General features: G+C 40.0%; 1 protein-coding gene across 1 annotated transcript in view; it reads right to left on the bottom strand.

Moving 5' to 3' along the window:
- Positions 1–21,531, bottom strand: part of LOC133992960 (kalirin-like) — a 139,287-nt gene that overhangs the window by 41,849 nt on the left and 75,907 nt on the right. The window contains 7 exon segments of the mRNA XM_062431769.1: positions 2,613–2,780; positions 3,750–3,828; positions 18,900–19,002; positions 20,054–20,202; positions 20,308–20,409; positions 20,530–20,720; positions 20,882–20,993. Coding sequence (XP_062287753.1) covers positions 2,613–2,780; positions 3,750–3,828; positions 18,900–19,002; positions 20,054–20,202; positions 20,308–20,409; positions 20,530–20,720; positions 20,882–20,993 — 904 coding nt within the window.

Here is a 21,531-nt window from a genome sequence, read left to right as displayed (position 1 = left end):
TAATAACTTTCATGTTGGATGTTAAGGTTTACATTCATCAGATGAAGTCATCGGCAGCATTGGCTGAGGCAGTTGGTGTCTCAGGGTTATCATACAAAATGTTGGTCACACAATGTAAATCAGGATGTGTACTGTGTGTTCACCTCTAAGGAACCTCAGCTAAACAAATGACAAAAAGAAAGTCCTTCATTCAGTACTTATGAGTTTTGTCCATTTCTATAAAAAGCAGACCCTCATCAATGTTCAGCTAGTCTATTGACCATTTGCTCTTTGAAAAGTTAATTTTCAAACTGTTAACCCACTTAAAAGCAAATAGCTCAGTCAGTATCAAGTGACTGTTAATGAAGTGTCGGTAAGCTTATTTGCTGTTAAATAGAGCGAGTCATATAAAGTGTGATGTGTAACTGTTCCCAGCACTGACAATAATGGTTTTACTGTCTATTTCTTACAGAGGAGGCCCTTATGGTCTGTTACTGTAAATCAAACTGTATTGATAAGCTGAATCCACCAACACTGTGCACACCAGGATCTCTTCATTATGTCCTAAATATCTTAAATGTGTGTGCGTGTGTGCTTATTTCCATGTGGAGCAGCTGCAGTTGTCTGATTTGCGTCTCTCGACAGCAACACAAAACATTCTTTTCATCTGCGAGAGCAGGAAACTGACCATGGCTGCGGCAGGCAAATCAGCTGATCTGACACTCTGCGTGTGTGTGTGAGCAACTTTCTTCCTGTTGTTTATAACCTCAGCCAGACATAAACTGCAAACTGGGTTGCAGGCCAGTTATACTTGTCCAGTCAAGTCAGTTTCATTTATTTAGCCAAATATCACAAACTTTACAATCTGTACACCATAAAACACTGCAGCTAAGGTTAAACTAAGCAGGGAGCACCCACGCAAACTGTGGATGTGTGTGGGTGTGTGTGTGTGTGTGTGTGTGTGTGTGTGCATGTAGCAGGTATTCCTCATATTGTGGGGACTTAAATCTGTTTACACAGTCACATGTTGGGACTTACCTTTCCTTTTGAGGACAAAGTTCCCATAATGTAAATCAATCATATTTGGATGAAGATTTAGGGCTTTTATTGCTATCTTTGTGAGGACCAATTTGAGTTTTAAACCAACCTATGTGTTTAGTGAATCTCACTCATTGTGGCTTTCATCTGCTACATCACAACTATCACTCTGGATGTGAGGTTAACAACTTTCACCATCTATTTCCTCCAGACTGTAAAACTTCCATAATAATGTGAGGTGAAATCAGCTGATCCTCATTCATCTTCATAATGACAGGCTGCAGCACAGTGTTTCAACATTTAACCCTGACAGCGGCTGTGTGTCAAGCATTGATAACAGTCAGAGGTCAAATGTAACTTATGGCAAGTGCAGAGAGTGTTTAAGCAGCTCCACAGCGCCCTCTGTCAGCCAGAACATCACAACTCCAATATGAGTGTGTGCATGTGCGCGCGCTGTTTGACCTCAGAGCCCAGGGAAGCTGTGAAGCAGTAACCACAGCAACCATGCGTCATTTCATCTGTCTCCCATGTGCGAGCTCTGTGTACAGTGGTAACCGTGGTAACCATAAAGCATGACAAGATTGTGTCTTTATGGAAGTTATTGACTTATTCTGACCAGCTGGCATTTTATGCAAAACATATTAAATGGAAACGTTTCTGGCTTAAATTAAGCTGAGACTCTTGTTAACAGTCATCATGTAAACAGGCACACAACAATAAACTGAACATTGTTTTCGAGGCTTTAGAAACAGCATGATCACTTTACCTACAGCAGTGGCAAAATGTTCCTGATGGTGTAATAGAAACTACAGGTGCAGGGAGAAACTTTTCATTAAATCCATCTGTTAAAAAACTGTTAATTAACAACATTTATCTCCAGGAGCTCTGTACAGTGTCTCTGAGGTTTGGTAGACAGAGCAGAACAGGTGTTATCCATGTTGCAGAGTCATAGCTCACCAATATGGGTCAATATAGATCAGGTATTACTGCATTTGAATGGTTAAATGTCAAGATTGTCAAGAACTTTAGGGAACATCACAGCTGGATTTGGGTCTGACTGCCTTTACTTGCAACGTAATAACCGGAAAGCCTTCACACTTTGAATGAGGGGAGCTCTGAGCATCACTTACAACACAGGGTTTCAAATGTATGCAAAAACTGTATAGTACAAACAAATCTAATGTTTCATTTTATTTATAAATGTGTCTGTGGTTTAAATTTGGCAACATGTATACTAGTTACAGGAAGTTGAGGGGACAAAGTATCAGGGTTAGTTTTAGTGTCACTGCTGAACCTCTGGTAAGTGACTGCTTTGTTGTCACACTCAATAAAGATAACTACATTTATCTACAATGAACCATGAAGAACATGCTGATCCTGGGCCAGAATAAGAAGTAATAAATTAGATTAAGTATTTAAGTATAATGTCCTCTTTTTTCTATTTAATTTATATTTTCTATATTTAACTTTTCTTATTTTTATGGCTTTGTGTGGAAAACCTTTAAAACTCAGAGCCATAAAACTATATCATTATTATTGCATACCAAGTCATGACTTTTGATCTTTAAGCCTCAGACTCAGACTGTTCTTCTTACCTTTACCCGAGCCGAAGAAGCAGTCCATCTCCACACTGGAGCGTGAGTGGGATACACAGAGCGTGGAGCTGGGAACAAGCCCCTCCTGCGGTGGGCTGCGGTCGGTCGTTCGGACCAGACACCAACCGGGCCGCTCACTCGGCCTCTCCAACAGCTCCACTGTCTGGCCTGCAGAGACGAGCAGATGGCTGGTTTTTAGTGGGATATTAACTGAGCATAATTAACTTAGTGTAAGATGAGTGAGACGTTTAGGTTTATATCAGACTGCTTGAGTTACAAACATGCACCGAACTATTCCAACTGGTAAACTGAACCAATCTGAACATTATTCCAGTCCAACAACAAGGAATTAGTTCCACAGTTTTTAGTTTCAAACATGATTTAAGCGTTTTGTCATCTAGGAAAAAAATAGTTTTGAACGGTTACTATTTTTCAGATGTGTGTATGTTTTTTATATTCATTTAGTGACTAAACTAAACCTACTACTTCACACCTAGTGATCAAATGTCTGAAAAATGATGTTTTGGCCACTTGGGGGCAGCAGAAACAAGCTGTGAACACAACACTGACATATTATCAACTTGATTATAATATAGTTGACATGGTAAACATGTTAGCAAACATTTGTTTATTCACACCTATAGCAGATATGGAGACACATCATCATCCATCTAGAGCCACATTTCTAGTCTCCTGGTAGATTTAAGTTCACTCTTCTTTAAGCTCTGTGTTTGGTCTCTAACTCCTGGAGGCAATATGAGGCTCGTCAGCTGCTTAATGTTCCACTATGTTCACCAGCTTGTCACTTACTGCTATGTCTGTCTACTGTTTAATGCCTGGCAGGTGTGGACAGTTGTTTTCTTTTAAAGCTTTTTCACTGAAAACAGCTGCCTGTTAAGATCAAAAATTACACCATGTGGTCAGTGAGACTCGACCAAAACAGTGCAGTTGTAGGACGGAAACTTATCATTTGATCCCTATAAAAGTATTGATTGTAGCTGCTTTAAGTTTACTGGGTTTAGGTTTAAACAAAGCTACCCAAGAGCTTTGGGAGTAGCAGCTACATCCCAAACTATGACTGACCACAAACAACAGCGAGACTTGGACCAATGTGTGAGAACAGGAAATTCTTCTTACCAGTGCTGACAGACATTTCTGTGCTGCATCCTGCTGTGAAGTCCTGAAGGACGACCGTCAACTCACAACCACCAGAGAGCTGTGGACAAAAAGACACATTAGACTCAATATATTCCTCGTGCTAACAATAGGAACTGTTAACAGTGCTTTAAAATGCTGTCATGTTGTGGTTCTTCAGCAAAATTTTGCTTAAAGCAACCTTATGTCATTTTACTAAGAAGGAAAAACTTAATGCATCCCTGAGTCAGGATGAACATCAGTGTTTACAGAAGAAACACTGAATAATTCCACACAGAATGATGTGCTTTCTGTTTTGTGAATTTAACATTGAGCGCCAAACAGGTTTCTGGAGCCTAAGGGCGACTCGGTGAACTGAATAAACTAATTGTATTCTTAGATTTAAAAATACGAAACCCAAGCAGTGACTTGTTTGGTTTTGCAGAGTTAAATCCTGCGTGGGGTTGAGGAACAGGACGAGCAGGCATTATGTGAATGTGTTCAAACACTGAAATCTAACAGGTGAAGAGCTGTGCTGAACATGAGAAAAGCCAGACAAGCTACAAGAGAGTGAGTGCAACGTCCTGATTAGTACAGAAATCCACCATGGACTAAAGCCTGGCCTTGTGTTTTTACTGGCACAAATGAGGCCGTGTAGTGTGAAAATTCATCAGAAATCTGAATCATTTCCTGATCTGGAAATGACTGAACTCTGCTTTCACAGGATTTTCACAGACTATGAGAGCGACAGAAATTGATGCCAATTTACACAAGTGTAAATACTGTATGATGATGTCAGGACTGTCGAGACAGTGTTTATAAAACGCTAGATACATTTCTAATGCTTTATGTCTGGTAACTCATTGTGTCAACACACTGAAGCCACTATGAGTAAGAACACAACCAAAGTATATTTTTGTCTATCAACCATATTATGCAGAGGCACCACAAACATCAAAATATATATACATATAAACTGTTAAATGTTGGAATGATTTTACAGGTATTGAGCGACAGGCTCTCAGGTATATTGCAACTGGAGATTATGAATTGAGTGATTAGTATAGTGAAACCAAATACATAATCCATAATTTCAGTCATAAAGTGTTTAGAAAAATTCTGTCGACTGAACTGTAATTATTGCTTAATAATCCTATTTATTACTGAGTAAATAGACATTACCTCCCTCCACCACACACACAGTAAGACACTCAATAGTAATATAATTGACGTCTTACTTCAGCTTGACCTTCACTCCCATTAAAGCGAAACACCACATGACCAAGTAGCAGTAAAACACACACACACAAAAATCACTGAATAGAAAGACACATATTCAGAGTCGGATAGTGGTGATTGAAAAGAAGAAAATGTGAGATTTAAGAAAAAAACAAAACAAACTGATGAAGCTTCCTGTATCTAACTGACCCTGAGGCCTATGTCCTGTGGAAACAAACTGTCAGTTGATGACTGGGCGGCTGATTGTGCTTCGCTGTGGGCTGTGTTATGCCAGCACATCACCTGGATCTGTCCAATCTTATGTCATTACTGTTGGTATAAACAAATGTGAATACTAAAATCATACATCAGAATAACCTTCATGACTCTCATTAAATAAATATGAATATATGACTTCAAACATTGAAAATTAAAGATAAATCTATGTTTAAAAGCACAAAAGTGGCTCTGTGCTGCTTTGTCCTCGTCTGCTCCACTCTCCTGGTCTTGGAAAATGTCAGGGAGTGTGCTTCTAAGTGTGTGTGTGTGTGTGTGTGTGTTAGTTCATGTGCGTAAGCAGGCGCTCTTTGCCAGGCTAAAGATCTCCTAGCAACAAGGACCCCCGTTTCTATACAGGTACAGGTGACTTTATACCTAACAGATGGTCACACACACACACACACTTTAAAAAGGCCTCGCACCCAACACACACACACACACACACACACACACACACACACACACACACACACACACACACACACACACACACACACACACACACACACACACACACACACACACACACACACACACACACACACACAGGTGTTTTCACTTATTCTGGCTGATTAGACCTCAGCTCAGGTTGAAGGAGGAGCCATGTTGGGCATTGTGTGATGTCACCAGAAAGAATTTTATGCGCTCCGTTTGCTGCTTGTTACAGAGAAACAGAGTACAGGCAATATATGAGGGAGCAGGTATGATGCTGAATCTCTATTAGCTGATAATCAAAAACAGCAGCAGGTGGTAGATATGCTGGTTAACTGTCATTTCACCTTTTCTTAACAGCCTTTAAGTTTTAGATGAGATACTACAGTATCTTTTTCATTTGGATTCAGCTACGATAATCCACCTGAAGTGTGTGTTTATTAGTCTGCATTGTTTTCCATGTTAATGTATGTGTCGTTTCTAAGCCCAGCTGGTTTAAACTGGCTCTTAATGTGTCCAGTGTCCTTACACCTGTGAGACAGATGTCAATCAAGCAGAGTCAGTACACACCTGTTTGTACAAGTAAAGGTCTGATCTGGCAATATAACTGAAATGTGTAGGTGGATTATTGGTGCAAACAGCCGAATGAGTCTCTGCATGTCTACTATGATCAGGTCGCTCTTGCAAAAGAAATCTTAATCTCAATGAGATTACCTGCTTAAATAAAGGATATATTATATAGGTGTTACTATTTATCATGTTGATTGTACTAAGATGTTGATACATTTGATGCAGCACAGTATCACGCCACAGTGTGTAATAGACTTGCCAATGATCCACTACAGCAGTGGTCTCCTAGAATAAATAGAATACTGTAGATAGAATTTAAATGTTGCTGAAAACAGAAGAAAATGTAAGAATTCAACATTTTCAGTCAGCAGCAGCAATATGACAGAATTTAGAATTAGACTGTTTCTCATTTCTTCACTACTGCTCTAATCTGACAGTCTTATTCATGTGTATGTGTGTGTGTGTGTGTGTATGTGTGTGTGTGTGTGTGTGTGTGTGTGTGTGTGTGTGTATTTGTGGGTGTGTCTTGTGCTCGGCTGTTATCTGTCATATGACCCATTGCTGCACACTGAAGACACAGATGCACGCCAGCTTGTGATGGTCATATGTTAGAGCAGAGGAAGACTGTGTTAAGCAGAACGAACCCGCATCAGCCTCATTCAACACGGGAACGAATCCAACCTGTTGACACCAGAAAACTTGCATGTCATTCACTGTATAAAAGTCGCTCAATGATTTTCTTTTCTTAGTTGTGGGTGGATCTACTTGACTGTGCTCTGTGTGCACAGCAGCATTTATCAGCAGCTCGAATTAAGTGAAACAGTGATAAGCTGATAAATACTGAGCTTCAAATTTCCTCCCTTACTCTTTCTAACCCTAGTTTGACAGCATATATTAAGACATTGCTGCACAAATGCTTAAAGCTTTATATAACCTAACCTGACTCTTGACAAGTAGATATAGAAGACAGAGCAGTGTTTAACCATTTAAAATGACCACAAACACCCACACTGGTACACGTTGGCCAAACTCATCTGAATTTCTGTCTCATTGCACTGGGTTAGGGTTAGAGTAGGGGTCAGGGTAGGGGTCAACAAGTCAACACATATGCAGATGGCTGCTTTGAATTATCACAAGGAAAACACCAATGCACCAGTATACAGTAAATGATCAAACCCACAAGATTAGCTTCTGCTGTTGGTCTTTGTTTCACCTCTGGTATAAAGACTTGTACATCTGCCCAGTTATAATAATACAACTATCATTACACTTATATATATTTACTTTCATTACCTTCTCTTTCAGCTTTCCCTATATGAATCATTATTTTTCTATAGTATCTACACACGCTCATATGTTTAGTTCATAGACTATGTTGCCTGGCCAATGTTTGGATTTTCTTTATTCAGCTTCTAAACAGTATAGTGTCTATTTTCAGTGCTATGTGATAACTGAATGGCAAAGCACTGTTGCCAGACCTTCTCTCAAACATGTGAAAGACTTTGCACATCACTCTGTGTTTTAAAAGTATTACAACTTAAAATATAAGCAGCTTCAACAAAGAAAACAAAGTGGACATGTGTTTGAACTTATCAAGCAATTTTCAAGTCTGAGCTGATTTTTAAAGTGTGCAGGAATTAGCTGGATTAGTAGTACTGTAGTGGTTACTGGGCCGATGGTGCAGAGTTGCTTTTAATCCTAAAGTTCTAACGTGGTGTTAGAATAAGCTTTGATAATTAATGGTATTGCAATACGATCAGACTCAAAAGGCAAGAGACACAGCACAATGGAGTTCAATTAGGAAAAAAGAGTACAAGGAAAAAACAATCAAGAGTAAAATAAAGTACCCTGTAAAACAGACTATTTAAGGTTACTAGCAATTTGAAAAATCAAAGACATTTTCAAATGTTTTAGTTAACAGCTAATTAATAGCTTCAAAGGAATGAGGAGGAAAAATGTGAACACATAAACCAAGCAGTGGCAGTGACAGGCTTATGTGGAAATATTTCTGATCGTCAGGGACCACCAACCCTCTCTCCTATGAATTACTCTCATATGCAACTCATTTGCAAAGTGGACTTAGATTCACTGGTGATATTCTGTTTCAGTGAAGGACTAAGTGTCACATTTTTTTAACCGCAGGGCCTGAATTCAACACTGTAGCAACACCTTTTAGACATTTGCAGACATTTTTCATAAAGATCACAATCTCTCTCTCTCTCTCTATTGTTTTGATGTCGGTGTGACACGTCCAATGAAAACATTAATAATGCTTTAGTGGCATGAAAGGAAAAACTTTAACGTCAACAGTGGCTTTGTGTTTCCTGATATGCATATTTAGCAAATGCAAAAAAGTTGCACACGATTGACACAATTCAGAGTATGTTCAGGGTGAGAAGCACTACACTACTGTTCAGCAGACCAAGTGCAAGAAATACTTATTATATAAAAGGTGTTTTTGTTTGCGAGTGTATTGCCTGCAGATATGAATTTCAGGGAGAAGAAAATGTGGTTACATCAGTGAAAGAGTAGATGCTGGGCTTCACACAGCTCCTTCCTGGAGTAGAACTCATGGAAAAAGCATTCAAGTCCCAACTCTGAATAGTGGGTTACTGCAAATACACCTCTATTTTGGGGGAAACTCCTCCCTGTGTGTGTAGAAATGTGCACAGGTTGGGATTGATTCTAGTATTAACTCATCATGGCACAAATCTAGAATACCGCCAAGCGTTAAGAAAGCCAGTGAGGTTTTGACATGGTTCCAGTTCCACTGTGGCAGTCAATGTGTTATTGTAGAATTGGAGCTCCTACTCCATCCACCATGCTGTCTTCAGCAACAACAAACTCTACTAGCGTCACACATCATGGAAATACAAGGTAGTCCGAGCAGAGTCGTCACAGTTTTTGCATAACCTTCCTGATGCTCACAGACAGCAAAGATCCCTGCAGTGTATATGCAGCAACACGCAACATGCATAAGTGCAAGTGTGCACATAAAGATGCTAGTTACTTTTTATGCTTTTGATGCCACACTGCATGTTAGACTGAGTTTAACAGCAGCACTATAAAGAGGTGTTTAGTGTTTGTCTGCGTGGGAGCTGAAAAGCAACCGGTTGATCCAGTCCAACATAACACCGGCTGAAAATACAGTAGTAAGAGTCCAAATTAAAGTCAGTGTAAAAAAAAAAAAGTTCAGCTGCTACATATTATGTTTAAGCCACATTGTCTGAGCTGTGGTGTCTGAGATTAAAAGTAGTGCACAGAAACCAGTGTGACAGTGTGTTGCTGTCTTACAGAGGCAAAGAAGCAGGACAAGTATAGAAACCAGTCTGATGACTGCATCAAAGGTCCAATAAACCAATCAGATCTCTGTCAATCAAAAACAGTGATCACTTCTTACAAAATACAAAAATAGAACCTGATCACAGAGGACATGTGGGTGTAGGCTTCAAAATATGAGGAGCACTGCTTTACTTCATGGAAGCTGCAATGGACTCCAATGATGAGTTGAGCACAAAGGTGGTGAGTGGTTGATTCTCAAAAGATGCACCTCTTATATCCTGCCTTTATCAATGGTTTTGATATTTACATTGAATGAATTGACTTCATTTTAATCTTTTTTTTTTAAATTAAGCGGTTGCTAGTAGTAGTAGTGACATTTCAAAGTCATCTCTGTGAATCTTTTAGGTCTATTTAAGCTTGTGCTGTTAATTCACATTAACAAGTCAGTCTCAGCATTCATCAACCACGAGTAGAGCAGCAGGTGGCGGTTTTTAGCAAATAAGCCCACTGTACGCTACCTGCCCAACATCAAACAGGTGGACAAAGTTAGCATCTATCTGATGAAGAAAGTCAAATGCCTCACAGCTCAGATGATTAAACAGAGCTAAAAGGATAGAGAATATGGAACTCAATTATCTGGAATGATAACGTTGAACAGTGTATACAACAGTATACTGTATGTGATGGCTGTTTAAGCTGATCTGCCTTCTAGAGGCACACTATATACATTTCTATTTAAAACTCCTTTTAAGAGCAAAACCAAAGACACAAACACTCCTCAATTCTCCACAGATTTTTTTAAAATATTGGACTTTTGTTTTTCTTTTCTTGTGCCAATGTAAAGCATGCACTTTTGCAGAAATGCTGAACTCAGCATAACACCAAGTCCCTCTTGCAAACGGTGGTTAACCTGATCTCAATTTGAGGTAAAACAAAACACAAAAGAAGTTTACTTCACATCAAGAGTGCTTCAACAACATACTGAGTGAAATATCAGGCCAATTAGTGTTCTTCCAAGTTTCTACACTGTTTCCTTTTTGAAACTATCGAGGTAGAAACTAAATTAGACTTTATAAGATGAATCTTTGACTGTTAATGCACAAACTACATATGAAAACAGTGCTGCAGTGTGGTGTGCTCAGTGAGCTAAATGAGTCCAAAACTAAATCAAAGCACGAAGTGCAGTGGCAGTCTAAGTAAGAACATAAAAATAGGCAATTCTTTGCTTTCAGAACTTTCTTTACATGCAGTCAGAAAGGTAAATAACAGTGAGTTGACACTGTTAATCCTGTGTGTCTGTAACATGAATCTAACTTCAATTCAGTCGTCTGGACACTTACGTTTCATTCAGCCTGTCTCTGTGTGGCTGCTAATGGTCTGTTTCCTGTCTCTCTGTCTGCCTGGCACACACACCCTGTTTAACCATTAATCTCAACCATTACACACACACACACACACACACACACACACACACACACACACACACACAAACACACACTCCCTCCTGCAGTCCAGCTTTACAACACACTCAGAGTCAACAACACGTATGATCTGGATTAGCATTTGAATCAGTGACCAAATCTCAACAGTGACGATTAAACCTTAAAGATGACGACACATAAACTGAGACAGAGACGCAAGGAAGGCTGAATTTGACAATCATAGATCAACATAACAGGAAGTTCAAGTGAAAAATAAAACTTGAGACATACAAGACCTGTCGTTATGATTCATTTTATAATTCCAACCTGATTGCACAGAAATACATGAAATGACTGTGACCTTTTACAATGGTGGTGGCATATAATGTGTTAAAATGACATGTTGTTACCATAGAAACAACGCCAATAGAAAATCAATTAGAACTTTTGGATATGGTAGACATGGATATGACCTGAAGAAGTGAAACAAATACCATATTTGGAGGAGGCAGGTTGGGAGGAAAGCTAGATAGTTAATTGTCAAAAAGTGGACACATCTGCAGGAGACAGCTGTTTGCTTCCCGCTGTTGCCATTACGACAAAGGTGGCCTAATTTTAAGGAAGTAATAACTTTCACGCCACACACGTTTTAAGTGATCATTTTAACCCAAACCATGATATTCCACCACCATGAAATACAGTGTTAAAAGGTCATGGTCATTTCACGTGTTTCAGTGATATCAGGTTGAATAAATCTAGTAAAAGCATAAGTATGTCTGCAGAGTGAAGTAAACAATATTATTTATAAGGAGTGATGTGTGTCAGTGTGTTTAGATATTGAATGTCAACATACTATGGCCGAATCACTTCATTAATATATATATATATGTAGTATTGTATTGATGTAAGTAGATTACAGTGTCTAAGCAGCTTTTTTCATTTAACACTCAAACTAGACAGGTATAATTTTCATCTTTTTTTAAAATTTTAAAGTTGGTGGAAAACAAGATCAAATTGAGAAATGTTTCATTTTTATCAAAAACTTCAAAGTTTAGTAGTATAAAACATTTTGGATCAGCTTTGATTTTACACATTTGTTATTGCAGCAATGTTACTTCCGCTTCATTAATATTCAGGAAAGTAGAAATAATCTTACTCGAGTTATATATGTCAGTGCTATTTACAGTCTAATAATGAAGCAGCAAATAATATTTAACATTAAGCAATTTTGATTCATTATTAACTAGTATGATTCTACCTGTTAGTACAGTGAGTATACAGTGTGCAGTCCAGCAGTTTGTACTCACTCTGCTGCTCTCTTTGAACAGTTTAAAGCTCATCCACTTAGGCATGTCGACCTCTTTCCTCTTCTGTCAACCTCTCTCTGCGCTGTTCTCTCTGTCTCTGACAACTCCCTCGTTTGTGACTTTGCCACACACACAAACACGCCCTCACACTCTCCTCTTCCTTACCCTCTCTCTCTCTCTCTCTCTGAACAGTCATAGCTTTGTGTTTGATGGGAAGGGCACTATGCTTGGTGTGTGCTTGAGTGCGTGTGTGTGGGTCAGTGTGTTCACATTTCTCCTACTGTCTCGAAACCACTGGGTGCACTAAAACACTACACTGTGTGTGTGTGTGTGTGTGCATGTGTGTATGTGTGAAAGAGATAGAAAGAGAGAGAGATTGTGAGTGTGACACAGAAGTCATATGACCAACAGATGGCTACTGTACGGCTTCAGTCTGAACCTGACACTGAATGCTTTTGATTCATGAGAACACGCACGTCTAAACAATTGCTGGCCAGTGTAACAGTGTTGAAAATGTATGCTGGAAGACCAACGAGGGAGTAAGTCTTGATATCAAAATAACACCAAAATGCTCCGAGGACCTTTAAAAGCACTACAATACATACTCTATAATTAACTGTTAGAATAGAGGATGTACACTGTTACTTCCTGATTAGTTATATTAATACATTTGACTAAGTTACACATGATTGAGCCTAAGATGAAGTAGGAATACAAACAAAACAGAACAGTCATATGTAGCCTATACATAAACATATATACTGGCATGAACCAATCAGGGTCGCCAATGTTAGCTAAAGAGAACAGCGAGGGAGATTCCCCATTGATTGCGCCTGTTTCCAACTGCACAACTACTTTTAGACACTCCCATGTGACAGTAATGCCAAGTCTATCACATGTACGGTATGATGGAAATTAAATTCTCCTTGACCTACACCATGTGTAAGCTATTAAAAAAACATGTGTATTAGTGGATTTAAAAAAATCTAATTAAAAAAAGACTGAGGTCTTCAAGCTCATGGTAAATATCCACAAACTTATTAGGATGTATCCATTGGTGACCATAAATACTGTATCTGAACCAAATGTCATGGTAGTCTAACTTAAAGTTGTTGGGATATTTCAGTCTGGACCAAAGTGGTGGACTTACCGACCAACACCGCCATCTCTGAAACCACACCGCTAGCAAGACTAATCGTCAACATTACTGTGCATTTCCAGAAACAATGTACCAGTTACTCTAAATAATCCTCAAACTATTCAGGGTGTTGGGGTCACGGTTTGTGAAATGAAGTATTGCTGTCGAAACACAAACAAAGTCAATTCCGTTCACCGTCATTGTATTTGTGTGTCTCCAAAACTCAGAGAAATGGGCAAATAAAAACAGTCTTTGGGTCAAAAGGTGTAAGGGCTTCATGTGGAGATACTGTCAGCAGCAATAGAGGCCTCAGTGGCAGGCAATTGGTCTACACCGTATAGGGTGCCGTCCGTCAGAGCAGCCAAAGCACTGCAGTCCCTCGGTAAGTGGAGTGACACCTCGGGGTCTGGCCTGCACCTCTGTCAATGTATGGAATAAAGGGTGGACCTCTGAAGGCAGATGGTTGTGGAGTGCACTAAAGGGAGCAGCCTGTACAGGAGCCAGACCAAGCCGTGAGATGGCCAATTGGATGGCTTGCTGTGATTCCACAGTTAAGCGAACACAGTCCTCATAACGTGGCAAAACACCTGAGCGAGACTGGTCGGTATCTGATGGTGATTCACCCCTAATGAGCTGTGTTGAGCTCGTAGGATTTGATATTACAATCCCAAGATTAATCTGCACTTTCTTGATGTCTTGAGTGGGTCTTCATTAGGGTCATCAGTTGGGCACCCTCCTTCATTGGTGTTTCCCTAATAGGCCCACGACACCTCCAGAGGGCTCCACAGCAAAACCTGGTGTCTGCCTTTTACCCCTTTTGCTTGTCATTTTGTAGCCCAGTTGGGATCCTTTCTCTTCAGCCAACTCCAGTTGCTGCTTCGCTCTGCAGCTTTTGATAGCGTTTTGGCGGGAATAAGCACTGGCTATGTTCAGGCGAGAAAATGTCTAAAACGACTGCTGGGTGCCAGACCCTTTAATCAGGTTGCTTGTATCACCCAGGTCACGCAGGAGACTTTGTTGGTATAATGTCCCAGCCTCCTGTTCATGTGTGCAATGTATATCCAGCTATTACACACTGTCTCTGGCAGTCAGGAAGAATAAAGTAGGATCAAAATCCTCTGCATAGTTAAAAACCACAACAAAGAAGTTAGAAAATATGTTTTCTTTTTTTTATGATTTGGATCAACGGGTCTATTAACTTTTAAAATGTACTATTAACTAAACTCTGGCTTTCATAGATGGTTTCCGTTCATTATGGCACCAAGATAAAAATGGGTTCGGCCTCTAGTGAGCCCATCTCTCTCTGCATCAGTTATACATATTCAGTCCTAAATGGGCAGGATGTGCTAGTAAGTTTTATTGAGCCTGGCACACACACAAACACAATTTTTACTCCCAACTGGAGGCGTATGTTAAAAACAGTGTTGGTCCCCTGACCTACGGGGCTGCGGTGGAGCCATGAGGGCCGCCAAGCTATCAACCGCTGGAACGGCGCTTTAAATAACGCGAGACCACAGGCTGAACCACAGCTGACCCATTACTGCAAGGAACATCACAGAACATACATACCCCACACAACGTCACAGAAAAGATGTTACAGACACACAGTGCAACTGACAGAAGTGAAATCACATCATGTTCTGTATACTGGCAGCAACTGACCCTAATACTGTGAAAACATTATACGCATACTAGGGTTGGTCCTGACAGCCATCGCCGATGGACACCACATCGGCTGAATCTGCCCTCTCAGGTTAAGGTCAGATTCAGTGAAGGCAACCAAAACTAGTTGGCTGTGGTCAGGGAAAGGGCAGTTTTATGGATTAAAACGAAACAACACTGATTGTCAGCAAACTGCGGTTTGCAATGTCACGGTCGCACACTTTGTGCATTAAACCGTTGGCCCTGACCTTCTGTGGGAATATAACAGGGTGACGTTGACCTTTGCTAATTACATAGAGCAGTCATTGCTCACATGACTTGAAGACAGGAAGATTTACCAAAGGTTGAACAAAGATCAATGCTGTTATATTTCTGGTGAGGACAGTCCTGTTTGACTGTTTACACTCTGTAAACCAGCACATTGCATTTAAATAAAACAATGAAAGTCCTGACTTTTACATGCATCATGTTGAGTTAACTATATTCCTGTCATTGTTTGCATCAAGTTACAAGTTCTCTACATGAGCACAAATGTGTTTTCTGTTGCAGTGAAGAGTGAGAGAGGGAGGATGTAAACAGAGAAAGAGAGAGCGAGAGGGAGCAGCTGAAAGAAGAGAAGTAAAGCAAAGAGCAGAAGAAAAATACTGTGCAGAGACATGGAGAGAAATACGGGAAAAGAAAAAACAAAAAACAAGGCATTTGTCATATAATACTTCTGCAAAAACCACCATAAACGGTAGCTTCCCACCCTGTCTACACACACACACACACACACACACACACACACACACACACACACACACACACACACACACACACACACACACACACACACACACACACACACACACACACACACACACACACACACACACACACACACACACACACACACACACACACACACACACACACACACACACACACACACACACACACACACCTCTAGACTCAGACAGCCAGTGGAACATCTGACTTGCCAGAGCTGAGCTGTTATTATAGTATATGGAGAAAGAGCGAGAGAGGGAGAAAGAGAGAGAGAGAGAGAAGGATATAGTGACAAATGTGTGAAAATTGAGAAAGTGAGAAAGAAAGGGGGATGGATTGCAATTGTGCATGTATGATTCAGTGAAGATGGAATTAAAGAAAACACAGCAAGAGATGTATAAATAAGGGAAGAGAACAAGAAGAAGCACATAAGAAATATGGGTGAATCAGGAAAGAGAAAGGTAAGAAGTTTACAGGGAAAGCACAATATTGAAGGAGATCCTGTATTAGTAGTTGTGACATTCACATTTAGAAAGACACAACAACCTTTCTGCTACAGCATAATCACAGCCAAAAAAGAAAAGAAAAAGTCTTTTGGCTGTATTGTTTTGTTTGAAACTAAACTCCTGTGACAGGTAGATTAAAAAAAACTTTCAGATGTGCTGATTGAGTGTTTCTCTCTCAGGACTGGAGTGAGGGTGTGATACAGGCTGCAGTGTTTGAACAAACCTGCCTACTGCGATCAGTGATGTCAAAAACACCACATCCTGACTTGTCTTTACTCCAAAATACATAAAGAATTGATAGAAGTTAATAATAATAATAATAAAATATGCCTGTAGGGGAGGGCGCTGGCTGAGATCGGAGCGCCACCGCCCTCCACACACAGAAAACCGGTAGTACCATGCTTCCATCACTCTCCTGGGAAAAAAAAGAATACAGTAGTCTATCAAAGCAGCCAGCTAGCAACTATTTCAACTAAAGCTATGTGGATTTATACAAGGTAAAGAAGCATCTCACACAAAAAAAGGGGAAAAGATTGAGCCATATTTATGCTTGATTTTTATAATTCAGAGACTGCCTTGGTTCCTATTTTGTCATCACTTTAAATAATTTTTTTTTTTTTTTTTTTTTTTTTTAAATCAAGCTCTCAAACTCTGTGTAATTAAAAACAGAAACTAATTTTAAAAGTCACAGTAAAAAAAAAAAAAAAATGCATCCAAGGCACACAGACGCAGAGCAGCTTGCAGTTAAAGCCCCGCTCTGCTATGTCAGCACATGAAATATGAAACATACCAAAAACAAAATGTAGGAGCCGTGCTGTGCTTTTTTTTTTCTTTGATTTTTCAGGAAAACAGCAGAGGAGGATCCAAAAATAGCTAGCGAAAGTTTTCTAAATCCTTAAAAACAATAAACTGGATGGGAGCAACAACACACCCACACTTTCAAAAAAAAAAAAAAAAGGCTGGAAAAATTCATTGCAATGTTTTCATTGGACTGGAAAAGGAGACATACACAGAGAGACAGAATGCCACTATATAAAATCATTTACACATATGGACAGTTATGGTTTGGCAGACATGTGCATGTGTTGTATAAATTAATGTATTTTATGAAGAGACAAACATTTACTCTAAAGTGGCGTAACAAGCAGAAAGTGATGAAAGAGTGGTGGAGACAATGGAAGAATAAAAAATAAAAAAACAAGAGGGACAACAAGTTCAGATGCTACGACACACACATATACACACAAGCCACACTTCTATGGACATTCTGAGTGAGTGAGGAAGAGTGTATGTGTGTGTGTGTGTGTGTGTGTGGTGCTGACATTTAGACCCAGTGTAATGTGTAGGCGTGGGGTTGCACAGTGAAAAGGCCACACTGTGTAATACTACAGTGCAAGGCCATGACTGACATCTGTGTGGGGTTGCGTGTGTGTGGGTGGATGTGTGTGTGCGTGAGTGTCTGCCAAGTACTCGGAAGGGACACGGCAACATTGGGGAACAATCAGCTTGAATCAAAACAACTACTAAAACCGTCGAAGCACAACAGACAAACAAACTGCTTACCTACACCAAACTCCATTCAAAATATGTCAAATTAAGGCTTTGTTGGTTATTTGCAGATGAACCTGCTTTTAAGAACATGACTGAAGACCTTTAAACAAAGCATTGAGAGTCACTCTGTAATTCATCTATTCCCAATTCACAAATTCAATTACATTTTAATAGATGCATTGCCTTCTTTTAAAAACATGTATCAGAAAGTAGTGAGTACTAAAGCTGTGCCAAGTACATGTTAAACACAGACTGTGCCATGACAGAAGAAGGTAGGTAAACCCTGCTACTTTTATAAATGGTGCAACACTTTCAAAACTACACATATGACTAAACTGGGGAGTGGGCAGTGAACATAAGGGTATGCCTGAGTGGACATACCTCTAGATCCAATAGTTTTAACCGGTTTCCTTTTCTGATTTGGACACAAAACAGAGTTTGGCTTACTTGGATGTGAGAGGCTGGTTGGTAGGAGACTTCTGCACAGACACCTGCACAAAACCTGAACAGGTTTTTCATCTTCTGTTTCTCTGTTTGTATGGTGACATTACCTAACACTTCTCATACACACACACACACACACCAACTACACACTCAACACACCCGTAACCTTAAGCTGAACCTACATGTACACTTAAGGATGTAACACACTCACAAAAAGTATTACCATAAAGCTGCATTCATACAGAGTTGAGTTTCTTTGAATTTTCAAGAAAGCACACATAGACTCTGTGCACATGCAGTCTTTCTGCCACTGGCACATGCACAGCCCCTGCTTCTGTCCATTGTAGATGCGCAGGAGACCCTGTAGCGCTGAGACAGCTGCGGGTCGTCAGCTCGTCACGGGACACAGACCCGAGGCCCAATCAGCTGCCTTCAACTCATCCATCCTTCAACCTGTGAAAAGCTTAGCGTGTGTGTAGTGGGCGTGTGAGTGTGTGTGTGTGTGTGTGTGTGTGTGTGTGTGTGTGTGTGTGTGTGTGTGTGTGTGTGTGTGTGTGTGTGTGTGTGTTTCCTACTTTGTCGCTGTCCACAGTGTTCTGGGAAGTTCTGGAGGCGATGGAGATGGTATCTGGTTGGCTGCTGCCGTCTCCCTGACTGTCTCCGTCTTCACCTCCCTCCCTGAACACACACACAGTCAGAATGAATGAAAATGTGTTGAACTGATGTCTTACCTTTCTTATATACAGTCTATGTGTCTTACCCTTTGCGATTATATCAAGAGCAAATATTGGCAACATTGTTTAAAGTCTTAAGAAGGTTCTAATCTGCTGTGTTGGCACTTTTTATCTCTGTGATAAGGTTTCTACCCGCAGTATCGTTGTTTACAATGATGAAGTTTTTAGTTGTGGCAACAGTAGAGGGGTGAAAAAGTCGCGTCTACTTATTGCATAAGCTTTTGAGGAATCATGGCTCAAATAACAGTGTTACTGGATCTGCAGTCCACTGAATTTACTGAATCATTTACTGATTTACTCAATCAGTGAGAGTCAGTGTTTGGGAAGAGAAAAAGTTGAATAAATTCCACGGGAAACTTATCCACAGCAAACAAAGAGAGTTCAAATGTATCTGATCTATTAACAGAAAAATTGTAAAAACTATAACAGTAAACAGTGAGGGGATTGGTTTAATGTGGTTTTGTGGTTATTAAGATATATTTTCTTTTGTGCAGCTTATTATTTCATTCCATCTCTTTTACCGAACATTTGAAGATTGTTAAGTGACTCCTGTTGCATTAATAAAGAAAGCAGAGCTCCTGATGAAGCCAAATTATAATTTATTGAGCAATTTAATACTTAAACTGCAGCCTTAGTGAGTGTTTTGGAATCAAAATCACCACATTGTTTCTTTTCTGAGCTTTGTAATGTCACACAGCTGAACTGAACTGTACTTGACTGAAATCTCCTTACATAATGTACAATCTGACCCTGGGCAATGTTTCTGCACTCATGAGGCTGTGTTTTGCCTGTGCTTGGGGGATTTTTCACATATTTTTTATCCTCAGTGTTTGTAACCTCTATCATAATAATGCTGAAAAATACCTTTCAGCCTGTGGTGCTAGCTCAGCCCTCAGTGTAACAATGCTGACCCGGTCCCATCACATGTTCATCAAAGTCAATCCTGTGAGCATTGCTTTCACAGTGTAAGTGTAAATGTGTGTGTTCTTGCTTACCTCTTAGTGTTATTCCTGGGTTTGGTCATTGCTGGTGTTTTAGGCAGATGAACAGGCTCCTTGAGCGCCCCCTTCAGGTGAGTCATTCTCTCCTGGATCACCTCCCTGATGTTCTTAATCCACTCCTGTTTAGCTTCCATATTGGATGCCTGGAGACACAGCAGTATAACATTATCATTATTATTATTAATGTAACACTTTATACTGGCAGCATAATCACATTTTTTTTCATTCACATTTTATTTTTCACTTACTTTTAGCACCGTTTTATTGTCAGAGGATGGGGTTCTTCCTGCCCATAGAGCAAATTTACATGGGTCGCCTTCAATGTGCTCGGTCACCCCCAATTCTGACGTCTGCAGAGTAGTGAAGATAGGAGAATGTATTGTTAGAAATGTGACAGCTTAACACTGGACTGTATTGATACACACTTGCTGCACGTGTCTCACACCACAAGCACAGTTACGCACGCTCACCAGTAGTTTGTTCTTGTACTGGTACTTGGTTCTGCCCGCTGAGTCTTTGATCTCCTTGCTGAAGACCAGGGAGAACTCAAACAGGAAGAGGTGTCGGTCCCGCCCCTTCCTGATCAGAGAGCGGGGATCCCAAACCTGGAAACTATCTTGCAGGATCAGCTCACCCTGCACCTCCAGGTTCTCCTCAAAGCCTGAGGATGAGGAGGACAAAACTATTTAATAATTATATTAACCAGGCTGCACTCAGTTTGAATCTGCAGGAGTACTGTATAACAAACACATGACATATTGTAAAATGTATGACACCATGCCCCTTTTCTAAATAATCTTTTAGCATACATTAGTTTCTTACCCTCCATCATGGCAAGATGCATGGCATCATTAGCTCTCTTAGGAACACTGAGCATCACCTCCAAACCATCTTTAATCTCCCCTTTACCCTCCTCACAACAAGACAGTAACTCCTGCAGGAGAAGAAAGGCAGGACATTAATAGTGATGAGGAGACATAACAGACTGCAAAGGCTGAAAAACAATTGCATTAAAAAATATTTGTTTTGTATGATATTTTAGCTTCATATTTAGCTGCATACTCCATCAGTCCTGGTCTCTTCCTGACCCAAATAAGCCGTCCTCTCACTTACTCACCACCATCAGTTTGACATCTTAAATTTGGTTCACTCTGTTTTTTGTTGCAAAACTTTAGCAAATTTACCTTGAAATCCAAATTAGACTTATGCATCCAAATAAACCATACATGATAATAAAAAATAAAGTTTGTACAGGTGGAAATTTGCCTAATTTAGATTTTTTTTTTTACCACATTTTGTAAGAAGATTTAAAGTCAAATGTGTGTTTGTGTGCGAATGTGTGTCTGTGAGATCTGTCATAGGCTACTTCTGAGGACATATTTCAGACTTAGTACCAATTAATTGGGGGCAGCTTGTCCATTTGGGGATAAAAATCGTGCCCCCAATTTGGAAAAAATATTTTTGGGGTTAAG

The sequence above is a fragment of the Scomber scombrus genome, chromosome 13 (assembly GCF_963691925.1).
Source record: "Scomber scombrus chromosome 13, fScoSco1.1, whole genome shotgun sequence".
NCBI lineage: Eukaryota > Metazoa > Chordata > Actinopteri > Scombriformes > Scombridae > Scomber > Scomber scombrus.
This window is presented reverse-complemented; position numbering and strand designations above follow the sequence as displayed.